The sequence below is a fragment of the Schistocerca gregaria genome, chromosome 1, assembly GCF_023897955.1.
Source record: "Schistocerca gregaria isolate iqSchGreg1 chromosome 1, iqSchGreg1.2, whole genome shotgun sequence".
NCBI classification, from domain to species: domain Eukaryota; kingdom Metazoa; phylum Arthropoda; class Insecta; order Orthoptera; family Acrididae; genus Schistocerca; species Schistocerca gregaria.
Genome location: NC_064920.1, coordinates 619,040,759 through 619,058,935, shown reverse-complemented (window position 1 = coordinate 619,058,935; position 18,177 = coordinate 619,040,759). Strand labels below are relative to the sequence as shown.

Genomic DNA, 18,177 nt, shown 5'->3' with positions numbered 1-18,177 from the left:
AGACGGCCTAACGGTGTGCGGGACCGTAGCCCAGCTTCATGGAGACGGTTGCGAATGGTCCTCGCCGATACCCCAGGAGCAACAGTGTCCCTAATTTGCTGGGAAGTGGCGGTGCGGTCCCCTACGGCACTGCGTAGGATCCTACGGTCTTGACGTGCATCCGTGCGTCGCTGCGGTCCGGTCCCAGGTTGACAGGCACGTGCACCTTCCGCCGACCACTGGCGACAACATCGATGTACTGTGGAGACCTCACGCCCCACGTGTTGAGCAATTCGGCGGTACGTCCACCCGGCCTCCTGCATGCCCACTATACGCCCTCGCTCAAAGTCCGTCAACTGCACATACGGTTCACGTCCACGCTGTTGCGTCATGCTACCAGTGTTAAAGACTGCGATGGAGCTCCGTATGCCACGGCAAACTGGCTGACACTGACGGCGGCGGTGCACAAATGCTGTGCAGCTAGCGCCATTCGACGGCCAACACCGCAGTTCCTGGTGTGTCCGCTGTGCTGTGTGTGGGATCATTGCTTGTGCAGCCCTCTCGCAGTGTCCGGAGAAAGTATGGTGGGTCTGACACACCGGTGTCAATGTGTTCTTTTTTCCATTTCCAGGAGTGTATAAAAAGAGTATGGAAATATGGTACTAGCCATTCAACATTTGCAGAACACCCTATCACCATAGAAAAAGTCTTGAAAACAGTAATATTCCTCGTAACCCTACAAGAGAATTCCCAAATCCAAAATGCAAAAATAGAGAAACAACATATAATAAACTACCAAACAAAAATTTAAAATAATGAAACATATAGTAGATAAAGAAAAACACCCATGAAACCACAAAAATGCCTGCCTGCCGGCGCTTTCCCGCTTGGTAAGTCTTGGAATCTTTGTTTTTAATATATATATATATATATATATATATATCACACAAAGTTGCTACCATCAAAATGAACGAAACAACACTTGCTTCAATAGCAAGCAAAGTACACTAAATGGCAAGATGGCATTATTTCACATATATTTAGAAGAAGAGGAAGAATGGTTAAGAAGCAAACAAGTTAGTAACAATAATAATTAGTACTGCTTATACTAGAAAGTTAAAGCTCGAGAACTGTTCTGATCTTAGCAAACAAAATTATGAGGAAAAACCATATTGTTACATTGACCACTGATGTTGCTTTAAAATAAAGCAAAACATGTTTGGCCATAATAAGACTTTTATTACAGTCATAAAAGATGGTATGTAACTTATTGAATGGTGTTAGCCCATGGAATACACACTGATGAGCCAAAACTTACAACAAACTTGCCAATACCGTATTCAGCGACCTTTGGAATTCAGTGTAGCTGCGTATCTGCATGGCATGGATTTGACAAGTCCTTGGTAGTTTCAAGAGATATGTAGCCCCCAGATGTCTAACTATAGGTCTCACAGTCCCGTAAATTATGGGGAAACTGTTTGTGCATACAAATGTGTTCCATGTGTTATGGTGTCTTCAATTACCCATAGAAGTTTACATGCATGGCCTCCATAGCTAAGTACTGTCCATAATGGCATGTGTCCGTGGCATGCTATATGTCTCGCGTGCTTTTGGTCTGGATGGTGGTGTATCTGGGCGAACATGACTCTCAACCTGGTGTAACTAGGAATTTTAATCATCTCATCAGACAACACATTTCCATTGATGCACTGTACAATCTTGACAATCCTGTCCGCACTGCAATTTTAATCAATGATGTTATCAGGTCAACAGATCACAGGGGTCATTAGCAATGTGAGCTCTGAAACACTTGTGCCTGCACCAGCATTGTATTTAGTGTTCAGATCTGCCACAGATCACTGCCTTCCCTGCTTTACAGAGCACGCAAGCTTTCGACCTCAATGTTTTGTGGTGAGGCATGAATGCCCCAGTCACAGTCCCCTACCTGTGGTTTCACGATACTTCATTCACTTTCTATAGATGCTCATAACAGTAGTGCCTGAACAGCAGACCAGCTTCACCATTTTCAATACATTCATTCTGAGATGCCATGCCATAACGATCATCCTTTTGTCAGAGTAGCTTACATCACTAAAGTTATTTGCAACCTATATTGTCACCAGAGTGATTTCTTGTTCATCTCTGCATTACTTATATACTTTTCCTACTGCATATGTGCCTGTAATGCCATCAGGTTGCATTCAATCTCACAATGGTCACTATAAATGGTCAAGTGTAGCATTCAGACACATCATTTCAAGTAAAGCACTACATTGTGTTTCTAAATATCTCAAACAAATCAGTAAAATAGGGATGCAATGTTTATTAGGCAAATAAGATTGGATGATTATAACGCTTTGAAATTTACATGGGGAAAATTAAACAGTGGGCATAAAAAAGCACTGATGAACTATAGTTAGGCATTTTTAAAAATAATAGTTACCCACTGGTAGGTGTCAAGTTTCAAACTATTGGTGCTGGATTCATTGCCTAGTAGGTCCTAGGATTTATTCAGACAGCTAATTTGACTCTTACTTCAATCATTGTTTTGAGTGTATGAAATTAAAGTTACACCACTGTTAAGATTCCATGTTAAGATACAGGACCTTGTATTAGTGGTTGGTGGAACATGTTGGTGGAAAGGAAATTGTGTACCTCTGATAGGATCTTACTTAGCAAAGGGCTTAGCTGAGATGTTGATATCAGCTTTCAGATTGACTATTTTACTTTTAAACCTCATGAAAGAAGTGGAACAACATTGTTGTGGAGCAATAAGAAAAGATAGCTTTTGTTTTCCATTAGATTTTGATAAAAGGAGAATGGAAATGGAGAGACTGATGAGTTATTGCAGCATTGCACAACTCTTAAAATTGTCCAGTGACTTGCTGCCTTCTCTTCTAATGTTTTAATTTAATAAACCCAACATTTCCTCTAAAATATGAGGGTGGTTTGAAAAGTTCTCGGGGAAAAAAAAACTTACGTCACTGAAACTTTTATATTTTTCAATGTAGTCTCCTTGTAGATTAATGCACTTGGTCCGGTGGTTTTCCAGTGCCTTGATCGCATCTCGAAAATGAGTTTCCTCCAGGCTTGTGAAATAGTTGTCATTTGAAGTGAATCTTCATCCACCAAGAAAAATTTTCAGTTTTGGGAAGAGATAGAAGTCTGACGGAGCCATATCAAATGAATATGTTGGGTGTGGTGACATTTCATACCTTTGTTCGTGTAATTTGGCCATGGCGACAGTACGTGTTTGGGCATGCATTCTCTTGATGGAAGGTAACTTTCTTCCTTACCAAACCTGGCCTTTTTTTGCATATTTTTTGTTGCAATTTGTCGAGAAGGTTAGCATAGTATTCCCTGATATTTGTTTGCCCAGTGGGGAGATAATCTACAAACAGAATCCCCTTCGCATCCCAGAACATTGATGCTATGACCTTTCCCGCTGAAGAAATTGTCATTGCTTTTTTTTTTTTTTTTTGTGGCAGAGAATCAGAATATTTCCACTGTTTTGACTGTTGTTTTGTCTCTGGGATACACTAGTTCACCAGAGTTCCATCTGTGGTCACAAACCGGTGCAAAAAATCTTGTTTGTTTCCCCTAAAATGGGCCAAACATTGTTCCGATATGTCCATTCTCATGCGTTTTTGATCCAGCATCAAGAGTCGCGGCACCTATCTCGCAGATAATTTTTTCATTTCTAATTCTTCAGTTAAAATCTGATATTCCCTTTCAGATGATATCTGGCAAGCGTGAGCAATTTCACGCACTTTCAATTGGCGATCCTCCATGACCTTTTTGTGCAATTTTGCAATGATTTCTGGAGTAGTGACACATCTTGGCTGACCACTGCGCAGATCATCATGTAAGCTCTCCTAGCCAAATTTAACTTCATTTGTCCACTTGGCAACAGTTGAATATGAGAGAGTAGAGTCCCCAAGTATATTCTGGAAATCAGCATGAATGTCCTTTGCTTTCATACCTTTCTTTACGAAGTACTTAAACACTGCTCGGATCTCGAAATTTATTCCCCCCCCCCCCTCCCCTCCCCCCACAAATCACTATGTGGGAACAACAGCAGAGACCCTGCCATAGCTCTCTTCCAAAAGCACTAGTGTAGCATATGTTTACAGGCAACAGTCCTATGAATATCACGTGATCAACTTATGCTAGTGCTGATCTATCGTGGTGATTCCGAGAACTTTTCAAAACACACTCCTATGTTAAAATTAACCATCTTTGACCACTCAGTATCCTAGTCGTTCATAGTGGACCAATAAAAACTATCAGCTTCAGATCAAACTTTCCTACTGCTGTTCAGCAGTGGATAGAATGTTGCTGTCATTACAGCCTGAGTCTGATCCTGCCCACAACATTACCAACACTGGTATTTTATCACAATCATAAACATGTGGTTCATACACCGATAAAGGAAGTGTTTTCTAATCAGCTTAACTTCTTTTCATATTTTTGTCAATTATGCATTTGGTGGTGTTTGGAGATGGTTTGCGTGTTTTGGTTACAGACAATTTTCTAGGTATTGCAATAACAGATAGATTCTAGGTTGTAAGTCCTTACTTTCTCAGTGTAATAGAATGTGAGTGAAAATGAATAATGTAAGTTAAAAGTTAGAGAGCAAGTTAGAGAGCTTTCCCAGATTTCTTATGAGAGTAACACTTGCAGTAAAAACTCTTGGAACACAAGTACTGGATTTAAATATTGTGCAAAATTTTAATACTGGAAATCAACAGTTCAGAGATTATGTGACTGTGCCATTAAAAATGTGCTTTTCTGCTTTCTGTGCCTGTTTGGTGGGGAACTCGCATGGAGGCCAGGGTACGAGTTACGACATTCCTGCATTGTTACTAGCTGATGGCAGACTTTTGCATGTCCAACATATTGGAATTAACTGAAGTAACACATTTTGCTTTCTTATAGTTTGGTGTCAGATTTTTAGAGTTTCTACGTGTGATAATCTGCACAAGCTCTCAGAAAGGTGTCTTTTGAAGTATAATTTATTGGGATGACATATCGTGAAGTGAGGTTCTGGGTTAAACAATTGTTTCCCCTCTAAGTTTCTCTTAAGAAAATGTGACGCAGAAAACTTTGGCGCAACTCTCAGCTTCAAATATCACCAGCGACCACTGCCAGGAAGGCACCCAAATAGGCATTGCACCAAACTGTAGCTGGAGAGTGTTGAGGAGAGAGAAGGGAAGTAGGAGGGTTAGGCACATAAAGCTAATTTTCACCAGAAGTAAGGCAATTATTGGTACAGTGGGAACAGGATGCTTGTGTAATTGTACATAATGCTGGGAAGAAAACGATGTTGCATTCCTTAGCCTTTGCATACATCAACAACACATCAAACCTTTCTAGGACACTGTGCATTGAAACAAATATAGTGTCACTCCAAGTATTATGAGGAGGTGCTGAACAGTAACACTTCCAGATTTGTTATGTGAGAACTTTTAAAGGTTTTGAAATAAAATGAACATTAACTTTCTACATCCTTATTCTTTATGTCTGCATATTTGCTCATATTTCTCTATGAAGTAAGCCTAGTGATGAACATGTTTGTACCAATGAAAAACCAGTTTGTTGATGCCCTCACTGCATTATGTTTGACTTTATTGGAGCCGCAACCTCACCTCTGCTTGCACAACTTCATGACTATCAAAGTGAAGTCCTGAAGATGTTCTTTAAGTTTTGGAAACAGATGAAAATTGGATGGAGCCAGATAGGGACTGTACGGAGGATGATCAGTAACAGTGAACACAATGTGTCAGATTGCTTTGTAGGTGTCTAAGCTCTCGTAAGTGGTCTGGTATTGTCATGCCGAAGCATAGGGTAATCAATGAGTGGATGAATTCTTCGAATTCAAAACTTGGCTACAACACACTGTTTCTCATGCACCAACATAGTTACATTACACACTGCACTAGAGGGCTGCAAATATGTAGATATGAAGAATGAAGATAAAGCTTTAAGAGTTTTCACATTAAAAATTTTTTAAGAATCATTTTCCAGCACACTCTTGTATTATGATTACATGCAGTGCAAATAGACCAAAGTTATAATACTGACACTGTCCTTTAACTTGTATCCAAAAGTAATTATTGTTGCATACATCCACAGATTTCCTTGTGTATGTATCCACATTTTCTACAGTCTTCTACCTGCCAAGTAGTTGTAATAGCAGATATTCACTCTGTGCAGACTTCTAATGAAGTGCATTAGGATGTTGTGGTATAGGATGGTGGCATATAGGGTCATGGCATTGACATTAACAGTAGATCCAGGCTGTAATGAGGTGGGGATGGTTGAGAGGTGAGAAAGGAAGTGGTTTTTGTCCACCTGTATCCCTGTCCTTGTGTCATTTACTTTACTTCATTTCTTTGGCTCTGCAATCTCCTTTGTGGTCTGTTCTATCCCTACACCTTATAGAGAACCACATGCAACTTTGCCTTGCCTGTGCCAGATTTGGCTCATCACTGCCACATTGCCACCCCATCCCATACTGTATCTCCTTCCTAGCCATCACTATCTTTTCCCCTCCTGGCCTCTTTGTTTACCTCACCCAATCCACTTGGCTGCTCTTTGGCCCAGTCAAAGTGTAGCATCAGGACTATTTAATTTGCTGTTACAAGGTAGTTGTGTGTGTGCTTTTGTAAGTTAGCTCTGAGGAAGCACATTGTCTGAAAGCTGAGTCAGGTTCAATAAACTATTTCCATTATTTGTATTCCACCAAGGACTTTCCTTTATCATGTATACAATTGCAGTCAACAATTTTCTGGCAATTGAAATCATGATAACACTGTATAGGCCTGGCAACTGAAGATTGCCTCAGAGGCAGTTGTACAGTCACTATATTACAAGCACACTGTTACCACTGGTATGAGCTGTCTGTGTACCACATGGAGGATATATCACCAAAAAATACAATGCTTGTGGTGGTGTAAGTGATGAACCCACAACGCTACATGTAAAGAACTGATCTGTCATTACAGTGTTCCAATGACTACCATGATATATGAGCCATAATTACCACAGATGTTGGATCTTGGGCTTGGGTTCCAACAATGGCAATCCATTTTTATACTGCCTGTTTTCAGTCAAATTGTTCTACCACTGTCAAGCACACATTACATTGAAGTATAAAAGCATTCTCAAATCAGTTGTCTACTTTTTTTTAATTGCGAGCACATGGAACATTAGCACCTGAGTTATCCTGCCACCAAAGGAAACTTACTGCATTAAAAATAAGAAGTGATTGGTAAAAAAGCGATGCTGTGAAAATTTGAACAATAGTAAAGTTGTCCACAACTTGAAGGTTGGTTTGAGCACAACAGTTATAGTATTAGGCTTGGCACATTCTGAATTACGACACACTTTGACATTTTTCTTGTCTGTGATGTCCACTTTTTAAACTTTTACCAAGAACAATTAAAGAAAAACATTTGTCACAGGTTATTTTATTGTTTCTCAAAATATTCACATTTAAAATTTATACACTCTCGTATGGATTTTTAACTAATTCTGGAAACATTTTCCCACTCTGATGTTACTTCAAAAATATGATTTTGGAAGGGTTTAATAACTCTTATCACAATGATGGAAATTGCTGTCTTATTTGACAAGAGGGAACAAAAAGACGTTGTTAGGTATTAATTCAAGTGAGTGCGTACAGTGAATATTAATTACAATCCAGCTTAAAATGATCAGTTTTGATAATGTCTTTATAGAGTGATCCAGTTTGGTAGAAAGGAAAAAAGCAGATTCGTGGAACTGAATTGCACTCTGGAGAGACTGCAGGGTGTAGTATTCGCAGATATATTAAACTTGCAATAAAAGTGGCGCCCGATATCCGACTATACAACTGCAAGTATCAGGCAGTTTCATTATGTACTGAGTTAATTAATTACCTCAACAGTTCGTCGACAAGTAATGGTTGCGTTAATGTCAATTACTACTTTGCTCATGCACAGGTGCGTGCGCGCGATTTTGTGTGTGTGTGTGTGTGTGTGTGTGTGTGTGTGTGTGTGTGTGTGTGTGTGTGTGTGTGTGTGTGTGAGAGAGAGAGAGAGAGAGAGAGAGAGAGAGAACTAGCTTTCTCTGTCAAATAATGAACTGTTTGATGTTCTGCGTGACAGCTGGCATTGACTGGAAGAAAGATGCGATTATTTTTTGTTGTGGTTTCCAATTTCATTAATAACTTGGGGGCAAACAAGTAGTTGTACACCATTCAGCATTAACTGTTTTTATATCCTACAAAACAATGATTTTTGACATATCCATTGTAACCAAAGAGACAAGGGACTATTTTATTCAGTAATGAACCACTTTTGTTGGTTTTGGTCAGTGTTAGAATACCCAGACAGCTGTTGCATAAAACTTCAGGAGAGTTGCAAGATGTCTGCACCTTGCTGCCATTATATTTCACTGCAGTCTTTTGGCCACCTTCAGATGAATACTGGGAGAAATGCACTGAGCTCTTTTATTTAAGATGCCACCGCCACGTGTGGTGTGTCCAGTTGGTGTTGCACATGCGCTTGTGCTGCAAGTGTGTGCTGTGCTACACACCCTCCATGTTGAAAGCTCATCTCAGCAATGTCAAATCAATTGTCTTCATTTGGTAAAATTGCAGAACGATGCCAGCTATGCAGAGCATGAAGCTTTTCTGTGACAGGACGCATTGCAGAATTTAACTGCAAGCGACTGTCTTGATTAATAAGATATACAAACAGTGGTATTTCCCACTGATTCATTGATGATGGAGCTCCAAATGTTTGTGTGGATCACAATTTTTGTTTCATTGTATTTCATCAAATGACCAGTGGAGATACAGTGTTTGGTGATAGCTGACTTATTGGCTTGGAGGAGGCAAATAAGCCACTAATGCTTTACAATGGGCATCTGCCTTGTGCAGCTCTAAGTCATCCTTCACTTCACAGGTACCAATAGTGCCAAGATTTTGGAAGGAGGATGAAAGATTACTTCAGCTTTCTCTTTTTAATATTCTGCGTATTTTCACTGAAACATTTCCAATATGTGGTAGGTAAGCAGTTGTTTTGGAGGCCATAGTCTCTTCTTTGTTCTGTTGTTTATATGTCTGCAATGCTCACTGTACCTGCTGATAAGTGACTATTTATTGTTCAGGAACACAGTTTGCCGGTGTTCCAGTTATAGGTTATCGGTATCCAAGATGGTCTTTAGAATGCCCATTATTTGTGCCAGATGGTGGCAATTAGTAGCTTGTAAATACAGGTCTGTATGAGTGGGCTTTTGAAACACCGAATGCCCAAGTGCGCAGTTGCCCATACGTCATGTGAAGATATATAAAAATGACAATCAACCGTCTTTCTCCATCTCCATAGCAAATTTTGTTCCCATGCATGGAGTTCAGACATTGAAGGAACTCTTGGAGACTGTCCAAACCATGAGACCAAACTATAAAAGTGTCATCAATGTGTTGCCAAAATACTGTTGGTTCTAAAATAGCTGAGGTGACGGCTTGCTCCTCAAAATCTTCCATAAAAAGATTGGCCTTCAGGGAATATGAAGGACACCCCATTTCGATTTCATTAGACTGTTCGGGAAAACTCATTGTCAAATAAAAAGTATGTCAGGGAGTAGTATGCTCGAACAACATTTAATTCAGCCCCAAATCTATTGCTGATGAGATGTAGCGAGTCCACCAGAGACACGTATGTAAAAAGTGAAATAACATCAAAACTGACCAAGCCATTTCTTTCCAGCTTAAGTCGCTAAAGTCATCTGTTAAAATAGCTAGAATTTCTTATATGATGTGGGCATTTGTCTACGAAGGGTTTGAATAAAGACACCAAATACTTCCAAGTCATATTGCTCACTGTAGGATGTAACTGCACCTCTTCTTTTTGGACATTGGGCAGTCTATAAAGCCTAGATTGAACTGAACTGAACTGATTGGCCTCAGTCTCTTAATGACCACCTTTGATAGAGAACTTTTCTGTAGAAGTTCTGCTGTTTTTTGCATCAGTCAGTCAGTCAGTAGAATCATTATTGATCTTGGGATACATGGAGTCACACAATAAAAACATTGCTCTTATTAATATATTCTCCTGTGGCAGACCACAGTAGCATTACCTGTATCAGACCTGCAGATTAACATATCCACTTCTGCTCATAAGTTAAGGAGGGCTGCCTTTGATGCAGGTGAGATATTGCTGTTCGATGGTGCGGCTCTTGTAAACATATGGTATGACTCCTGAAGAATTTTCTCAGCTGCATCTGTTGCAAGATGCCATACAGCCTCTTTGATGGTACTGACAAAGTCCACTAGTGGTGGTGAAGCAGGTGTAGGAGCAAAATTAAGACCTCTTGCCAAAATGGATACAGTGGGACTGTTCCTGAGAAAAAGGGTTCTTAATGATGAGCAGACAGACAGATGGACAACTGAGGCATGGAATCCTTAAAGAGAGAGAGAGAGTGAGAGGGGATAGATGTTTGCTGTGTTGTTATTTGTCATTCAGATACACATTGATACAATCTCAATGTGTTTGAAACCTATATCCAGCCAATTGTCACCTAACACTTTTCTTCTCACCACCAATACATTTTTGCCAGTATCCTTTATGTATATGACCTGTCCACTGGAGTACTAATACAGTTATGATTCCACATGTTTAATGGTGTCCTCTCTTAAGCAACAGGTACATTTGGGATGTATGGTGTTATAAAAGATTGTAGTTCCTCGCCACCTCTTTGAGCTAAACTAATTAAAAATTACAAAAGTGGGTATTATGTCTTTAGTTATTTCTTTGCTCAGGCTTTTATATGGCTGTTGAGATTCTTTTTGAAATGGGTGCTATACCTGTCCTTCACTCAGCAAATAATTCATTACTTCCTCAGCAATATTTTACAATTTAAAACTCTCTTAAAGGATAAATATCTTTGAAACCTGGTTTCATTCAAATCAGAATCATAAAAATGCTAATTTTATTCTAGTTCAAAGTATTTTACAAACACTTGGAGCTGACAACATTGAATTGCTAGGACTTTAAAATGAGCACCACTTAATTGTAATTGTGGCTTGGATGCAAGTGCACAAAGAAAATGACAGACAGACAGAAAATGAGCCAAAATGTTGTAGCAGATCACCCTTATATGCTTGCTGTAGATAAATTGCTTCAGCAATGAGGCTACTTCTAGATGGTTAGAAAATGGAGGAAAAATTTGCTTACTAGAAAATAATGGTAATTATAGTGTTACTTTGCAAAAGAGTAATCTTTCTGCATGATGAGAATTTTAATTTCCCTCATTTGTGTGTGTATGTGTGTGTGTGTGTGTGGGGGGGGGTGTCTTAGCATAAGTTAGTTTAAGTAGTGTGTAAGTCTAGGGACCGATGACCTCAGCAGTTTGGTCCCTTAGGAATTCATACACATTTGACTTTTAATTTGAAAAGTTGATAAATGTTGTTGCTTGGCATAGAGGATAGCCACTATCAGTCTATGCAAAATATAATTTATATACCATGTGTTGTATTTTAATTCTTACTGAGAGCAGAATTTAAACTGAATCCATTTTGCACACTGTTAGCTGCAGAAAGCTGTTAATTTTGTAACCATTTAGAAAGCAGTCATGTTGCAGCATTTCTGTGCAATAGGTCTAATACTTACGGTTTTTTCACAGACCTGACATGTTGTTTTGAAGTATTTATCTTGAACTGTAATTGTTATGAATGGGAATTTATTATAAAGGTGTTAGAAATTATCATTAATGTAAGTGTTGGTATCATTTTCTTTAGACTGCTCATATCAACTGCCATTGACATACATTCCTCAATCATATATGCTTTCCTCTTTATTTTCCCAGGTGCGCGAAAAGAAACGAATAAAAGAGGCTGGTGGTTTTGTCACTTTTAATGGAGTGTGGCGTGTGGCTGGTATATTAGCTACATCCCGAGCTCTTGGTGATTACCCTTTGAAAGATAAAAAGCTAGTAATTGCTGATCCAGACATTCTGACATTTGATTTATCAGACCATAAACCACAATTTTTAATATTAGCGTCAGATGGATTATGGGACACTTTCACAAATGAGGAGGCAGTTGCCTTCATTAAGGAGAGACTAAATGAACCCCATTATGGTGCAAAGAGCATTACTTTGCAATCATATTACAGGGGTTCCTTGGATAATATAACAGTTGTTGTAATCAATTTTAAGGAACAAAAATGGAGCTATGCAAGTGCCAAGAAAACAGATTAAAATTTTTTGTGTGTGCTTTCATTTGCACAATTGAGATAAAGTACGGTTATTATATTTATCATTGTTTCACAAAAATCTATTCATAACACAGTTTTAGAAAAGAGTTTATGATTGTTGGTGTTGTATGGAATCTGTTTGAATCTCTTTCAGGGAAGGGGACTGAACAAAGTTTCACTAGAAAAATTATTTTTGTGACTTGCTGTATTTGAGATATGTGGTTATTGATTGAAATTGCCTTTTGTACTATGTAACTGTTATTAAGTCTGTTTTTGATGGTGACTTGTATTTTGTGATCGATTTTCTTGAATGTTAATTCACTTGTGATCTAGTCAGATATGTGTTGTTACACAAAATTTATGTACACATGAGTGGTATATATTTATATGTACAATAAAATGTGCCAAAAGCTCTGTAATCCCTTTATTTTATTGCTTCATGTACCATTTGCATGTTGCCTTAGAAGTTGGAGAAATGTGTTAAAATGTGCCAAGAGAATAGCAGATTTGCAGAATAATATCTGTGTTACTATGGAATCATCTTGATTAACAGTGCACTTATTTCATAATAAAATTTGCTACAATGAAGGAATATCTGTGCTTTATGTACTGAGTTCATGAAAGTGTGAAGTATCCAATGGGTAAAGTGTCATCGACCACAGCAAAGGATTTATATACACCCCATCCCATAAAGTCCTAATTATCTGCACATACCAGTGTGATAGTCACACTTAATTGTATATTTTGACTGAAGGGAATGCCTCTTATTGTAAACCCACATTTCTTATGAAACATAGGAAAGCTGATATCAAACAATGGAAAACACAGGTAAGGAGGAGGCTGGGACAGGGAGGGGGAGGGATAGTATGGTGGGAGTGTTGCAGTTTACACGGAGGGCAGGAGAGAAGGTGTGGAGGGGGGAGGGGGTAAATAGCGGAAATGAGAGAAATTAAAAGACTGGGTGTGGCAGTGAAATGATGGCAGTGTAGTGCTGGAATGGGAGCAGGGAGGAGGCTGGATGGGTGAGGGCAGTGACTAATGAAGATTACAACCTGCTGTTGATATCTGAAAGACAGGAATCCAACATCTGCTTAGCCTTGGGTTTTCTTCTTTCTTGTCAAAGGTGTTTCCTTGCTTATATAACTCAATGGCTTCTCTGAATGAGTGGGTAATGTAACACCTTTCCACAAATTGAACCTGAAGTTTGGTGAATATTATACAAATCCAGAGAAGGAAAGTTGCTTCTCACCATATGGTGGAGATGCTGAGTCATGATAGGCACAACAAAAAGATTCACACAATTAAAGCTTTTGGCCATTAAGGCCTTTGTCAGCAGCGCACGCACACACACACACACACACACACACACACACACACACACACACACACACACACACACACACAACGAGTGTTGCAGTTTACACGGAGGGCAGGAGAGAAGGTGTGGAGGGGGGAGGGGATAAATAGCGGAAAGGAGAGAAATTAAAAGAGTGGGTGTGGCAGTGAAATGATGGCCATGTAGTGCTGGAATGGGAGCAGGGAGGGGGCTGGATGGGTAAGGACAGTGACTAATAAAGATTGAGGCCAGGAGGGTTACGGGAACGTAGGATGTTTTGGAGGGAAAGTTCCCACCTGCGCAATTCAGAAAAGCTGGTGTTGGTGGGAAGGATCCATATGGCACAGGCTGTGAAGCAGTCATTTAGATGAGGGATATCATGTTTGGCAGCATGTTCAGCATCAGGGTGGTCCACTTGTTTTTTGGCCACAGTCTGTCGGCGGCCATTCATGCAGACAGATTGTTGGTTGTCATGCCTACATAGAATGCAGCACAGAGGTTGCAGCTTAGCTTGTAAATCACATGACTGGTTTCACAGGTAGCCGTGCCTTTGAAGGAATATGTGATGTTAGTGACCGGACTGGAATAGGTGGTGGTAGTAGGATGTATGGGACAGGTCTTGCATCTAGGTCTATTAGAGGGGTACGAGCCATGAGGTAAGGGGTTGGGAGCAGGGGTTGTGTAAGGATAGATGAGTGTATTGTTTAGGTTCGGTGGACAGCGGTATACCACGGTAGGAGGGGTGGGAAGGATATTTGGCAGGACATTTCTCATTTCAGGGCATGACAAGAAGTCTAGAACTTCAATTTCAAATGACTTTCATCAGTAGCATTAGATTTTCCTTCAGGGCTATAAACACTTACCTTATTATGTTCTCTCAATGTGTGCAAAGTCCAAATTACAAGGTAATATGCCGAGAGCATATTCTAGGAGGTGAGCATTTTATAATAATCACTGAGACTTTTGCTGCCACTTGTTGACATATGGCTGAAGGTACCTGTTTTCATTTCTTTGGCTGATAGCTGTTTAATTAGTAATCTGGCATTTCGAGTGCTAGCATTCTTAAAGAGTTATCCTCCAATACTCTTGTTGAATAGATGTCAAGTAGTGGATGGAGGTTATACATACTTACAGTGGCGTTGTCAAAGGGCTGAACTGGAGGCATTATTAGCTTGCTTTTGCATTGACAACCTGCTGTTGATATCTGAAAGACAGGAATCCAACATCTGCTTTGCCTTGGGTTTTCTCCTTTCTTGTCAAAGGTGTTTCCTTGCTTATATAACTCAATGGCTTCTCAGAATAAGTGGGTTATGTAACACCTTTCCACAAATTGAACTTGAAGTTTGGTGAATATTATACAACGTTGCACACCACTCAACACACACTCAGCCATTGCTGGTTTCTTCATCTGCCACTGCTATCAATTCTGTTTATGTTGGATGAACCTGGCATTAAGCAGATCATCCTTTCATTTCTATGTGCTCTTCATCATAAGTGTTTTAGGTACACAGCTGAGTCTGAGTCTGAGATCTCATTCGTCTCTGGCTGATCTGATGCTCTTGCGAATTTTCCTGGCCTGTCTGCGTATTGTCCTTATGCCATGTTATTGGAATATACTGCTAAATCTGTTTGCCACTTTAGGCATGTCGAGTTAAAATGCTATCCCTGGAATTTCTTCTTTAAAGATGTCATTTTTCCAGGTGTTGACTTTTTACATGCTTTCATGGAATATTCATTGCTTCTCAGAACTTATTCGAATTTGTGTATCTCACGAGTGGAACGCTGTGGCTCACATATTCTTATTGTGCATGTCACGGTATTAATTGCTTGATTCTGATGATTTGGCTTGAGAGGTTGTGTAATGCTAACTGATGTGTCTAGGTTTGTGATGTACACTAATAATAAAATTGTAAAATCATTGTACCTGTCTGTCTGTCGGTTTGAACTTGTTGATCTTCAAAATTCTCATGGGGTTTTCACAGGTACGTTAGCGTAGCTTGGGGTGATATATAGGCATTATTTCATCAAAATTGGATGACAATCAAAAAGATATTGTGATTTGAAGTGCCACATAAAACAGTTTTGTCTGTCTGACTGTTTGAGCATGCTAATCTCCGAAACTACTAGACAAGCTATGCTTATCTAAATCGGCAGACAGACACATGGCGGTTGCTGATGTTATTGCATACACACAATAGCTGACTTGCTTGTCATGTAACAAAGCCACTGATGTGCGAGCACAGCCATGGCTCATGGCCAATGCATATTACGCCCCTTGTTTTCACCGACTATATCTACATGTATGATGACAACCTGGAAAAATGAAAGTGGAAGTATCAGGCTATGTACAGTGCACCATAAGCAGTGGAGGATATTTCTTTGAGAATGCCAGTTATTTGGCGCTTTTGAAATGTCACATTATCAGGTAGACATCAACCGAATAAACCAAAACAGATACCTTCAGGCAGTATGTAGTCATAGTATGTTCTCATATTTTCACCAAAGACAACTGAAACTAAAATCTTAAAATATCATTTTCACATGTACAGTTATCACCAATGAGGTACAAAATGTGGACATTGTTTCTTATAGTTGTTGGTGCAACGTTACAGTTATGACATTTTCATAGCTGTATAGCTGTTTCACCATACAAGTAAAAAAGACTGTTCCTATGTCAGCATGTATTATCCACTATGTGCTAATGCCTTTCTACAGATTTTATGCCTCCATTTCTCTGACTGATTTTCCCCATTTTTGACCACTGCTGTTGTCACGACGCTGAAACTTAAGATCATCAAAATCAAATAAAGACTCATTTTTTCTGCATATAAGGTACTGTAATGAACATCTGTGTAGAGACAGTCACAGTGTATAATTAATCAATACACATATGTAGTTTAGAATATTTAGCCATTAACAGCACTGTCAGCATCACCTAAAATAATGTCCGCTCCTGGTAGCTGAGTGGTCAGTGCAACAGAATGTAATACCTAACGGCCCGGGTTCGATTCCCAGCTGGGTCGGAGATTTTCTCCATTCAGGGACTGGGTATTGTGTTGTGTTGTCCTTATCATCATCATTTCATCCCCATCCACATGCAAGTCACCGAAGTGGCGTCAACTCGAAATTGCAGCAGGCGAATGGTCTACCTGACGGAAGGCCCTAGCCACACGGCATTTCTATTTACTTAAAACAATAAACAGATTCCTGGTGAGCACTATTTGCTATAGTCATAAAAATCTGCAAATATGAGATGTTAGCTAAAATTGCCCTATCCGTAGTGGAGTAATAAATGAATACTGTGTATCAGTAGTTGCAGGGGCAATAGTCTGGATGATTGACTGATCTGACCTTGTGTAACACTAACCAAAACGGCCTTGCTGTGCTGGTACTGCGAACGACTGAAAGCAAGGGGAAACTACAGCCGTAATTTTTCCCAAGGGCATGCAGCTTTACTGTATGATTAAATGATGATGGCGTCCTCTTGGGTAAAATATTCCAGAGGTAAAATAGTCCCCCATTCAGATCTCCGGGTGGGGACTACTCAAGAGGATGTCGTTATCAGGAGAAAGAAAACTGGCGTTCTACGGATCGGAGCGTGGAATGTCAGATCCCTTAATCGGGCAGGTAGGTTAGAAAATTTAAAAAGGGAAATGGATAGGTTAAAGTAAGATATAGTGGGAATTAGTGAAGTTCGGTGGCAGGAGGAACAACACCTCTGGTCAGGTAACTACAGGGTTATAAACACAAAATCAAATAGGGGTAATGCAGGAGTAGGTTTAATAATGAATAGGAATGCGGGTAAGCTACTACAAACAGCATAGTGAACGCATTATTGTGGCCAAGATAGATACGAAGCCCACACCTACTGCAGTAGTACAAGTTTATATGCCAACTAGCTCTGCAGATGAGAAGGAAATTGAAGAAATGTATGATCAGATAAAAGAAATTATTCAGATAGTGAAGGGAGATGAAAATTTAATAGTCATGGGTGACTGGAATTCGGTAGTAGGAAAAGGGAGAGAAGGAAACGTAGTAGGTGAATATGGACTGGGGCAAAGAAATGAAAGAGGAAGCCGCCTGGTAGAATTTTGCACAGAGCACAACTTAATCATAGGTAACACTTGGTTCAAGAATCATAAAAGAAGGCTGTATACATGGAAGAAGCCTGGAGATACTAAAAGGTATCAGATAGATTATATAATGGGAAGACAGAGATTTAGGAGCCAGGTTTTAAATTGTAAGACATTTCCAGGGGCAGATGTGGACTCTGACCACAATCTATTGGTTATGACCTGTAGATTAAAACAGAAGAAACTGCAAAAAGACGGGAATTTAAGGAGATGGGACATGGATAAACTAAAAGAACCAGAGGTTGTACAGAGTTTCAGGGAGAGCATGAGGGAGCAATTGACAGGAATGGGGGAAAGAAATACAGTAGAAGAAGAATGGGTAGCTTTGAGGGATGAAGTAGTGAAGGCAGCAGAGGATCAAGTAGGTAAAAAGATGAGGGCTAGTAGAAATCTTTGGGTAACAGAAGAAATATTGAATTTAATTGATGAAAGGAGAAAATATAAAAATGCAGTAAATGAAACAGGCAAAAAGGAATTCAGACGTCTC

At 39.6% G+C, this 18,177-nt stretch overlaps 1 protein-coding gene across 1 annotated transcript in view; it reads left to right on the top strand.

Moving 5' to 3' along the window:
* The window catches only part of LOC126359192 (protein phosphatase 1L), a 67,509-nt gene extending 54,869 nt beyond the window's left edge, over window positions 1–12,640 (top strand). The window contains exon 4 of the mRNA XM_050007609.1: window positions 11,833–12,640. Coding sequence (XP_049863566.1) covers window positions 11,833–12,225 — 393 coding nt within the window. The 3' untranslated portion in view covers window positions 12,226–12,640. The remainder of the gene's footprint in view (window positions 1–11,832) is intronic.
* Window positions 12,641–18,177: the final 5,537 nt, after the last annotated feature.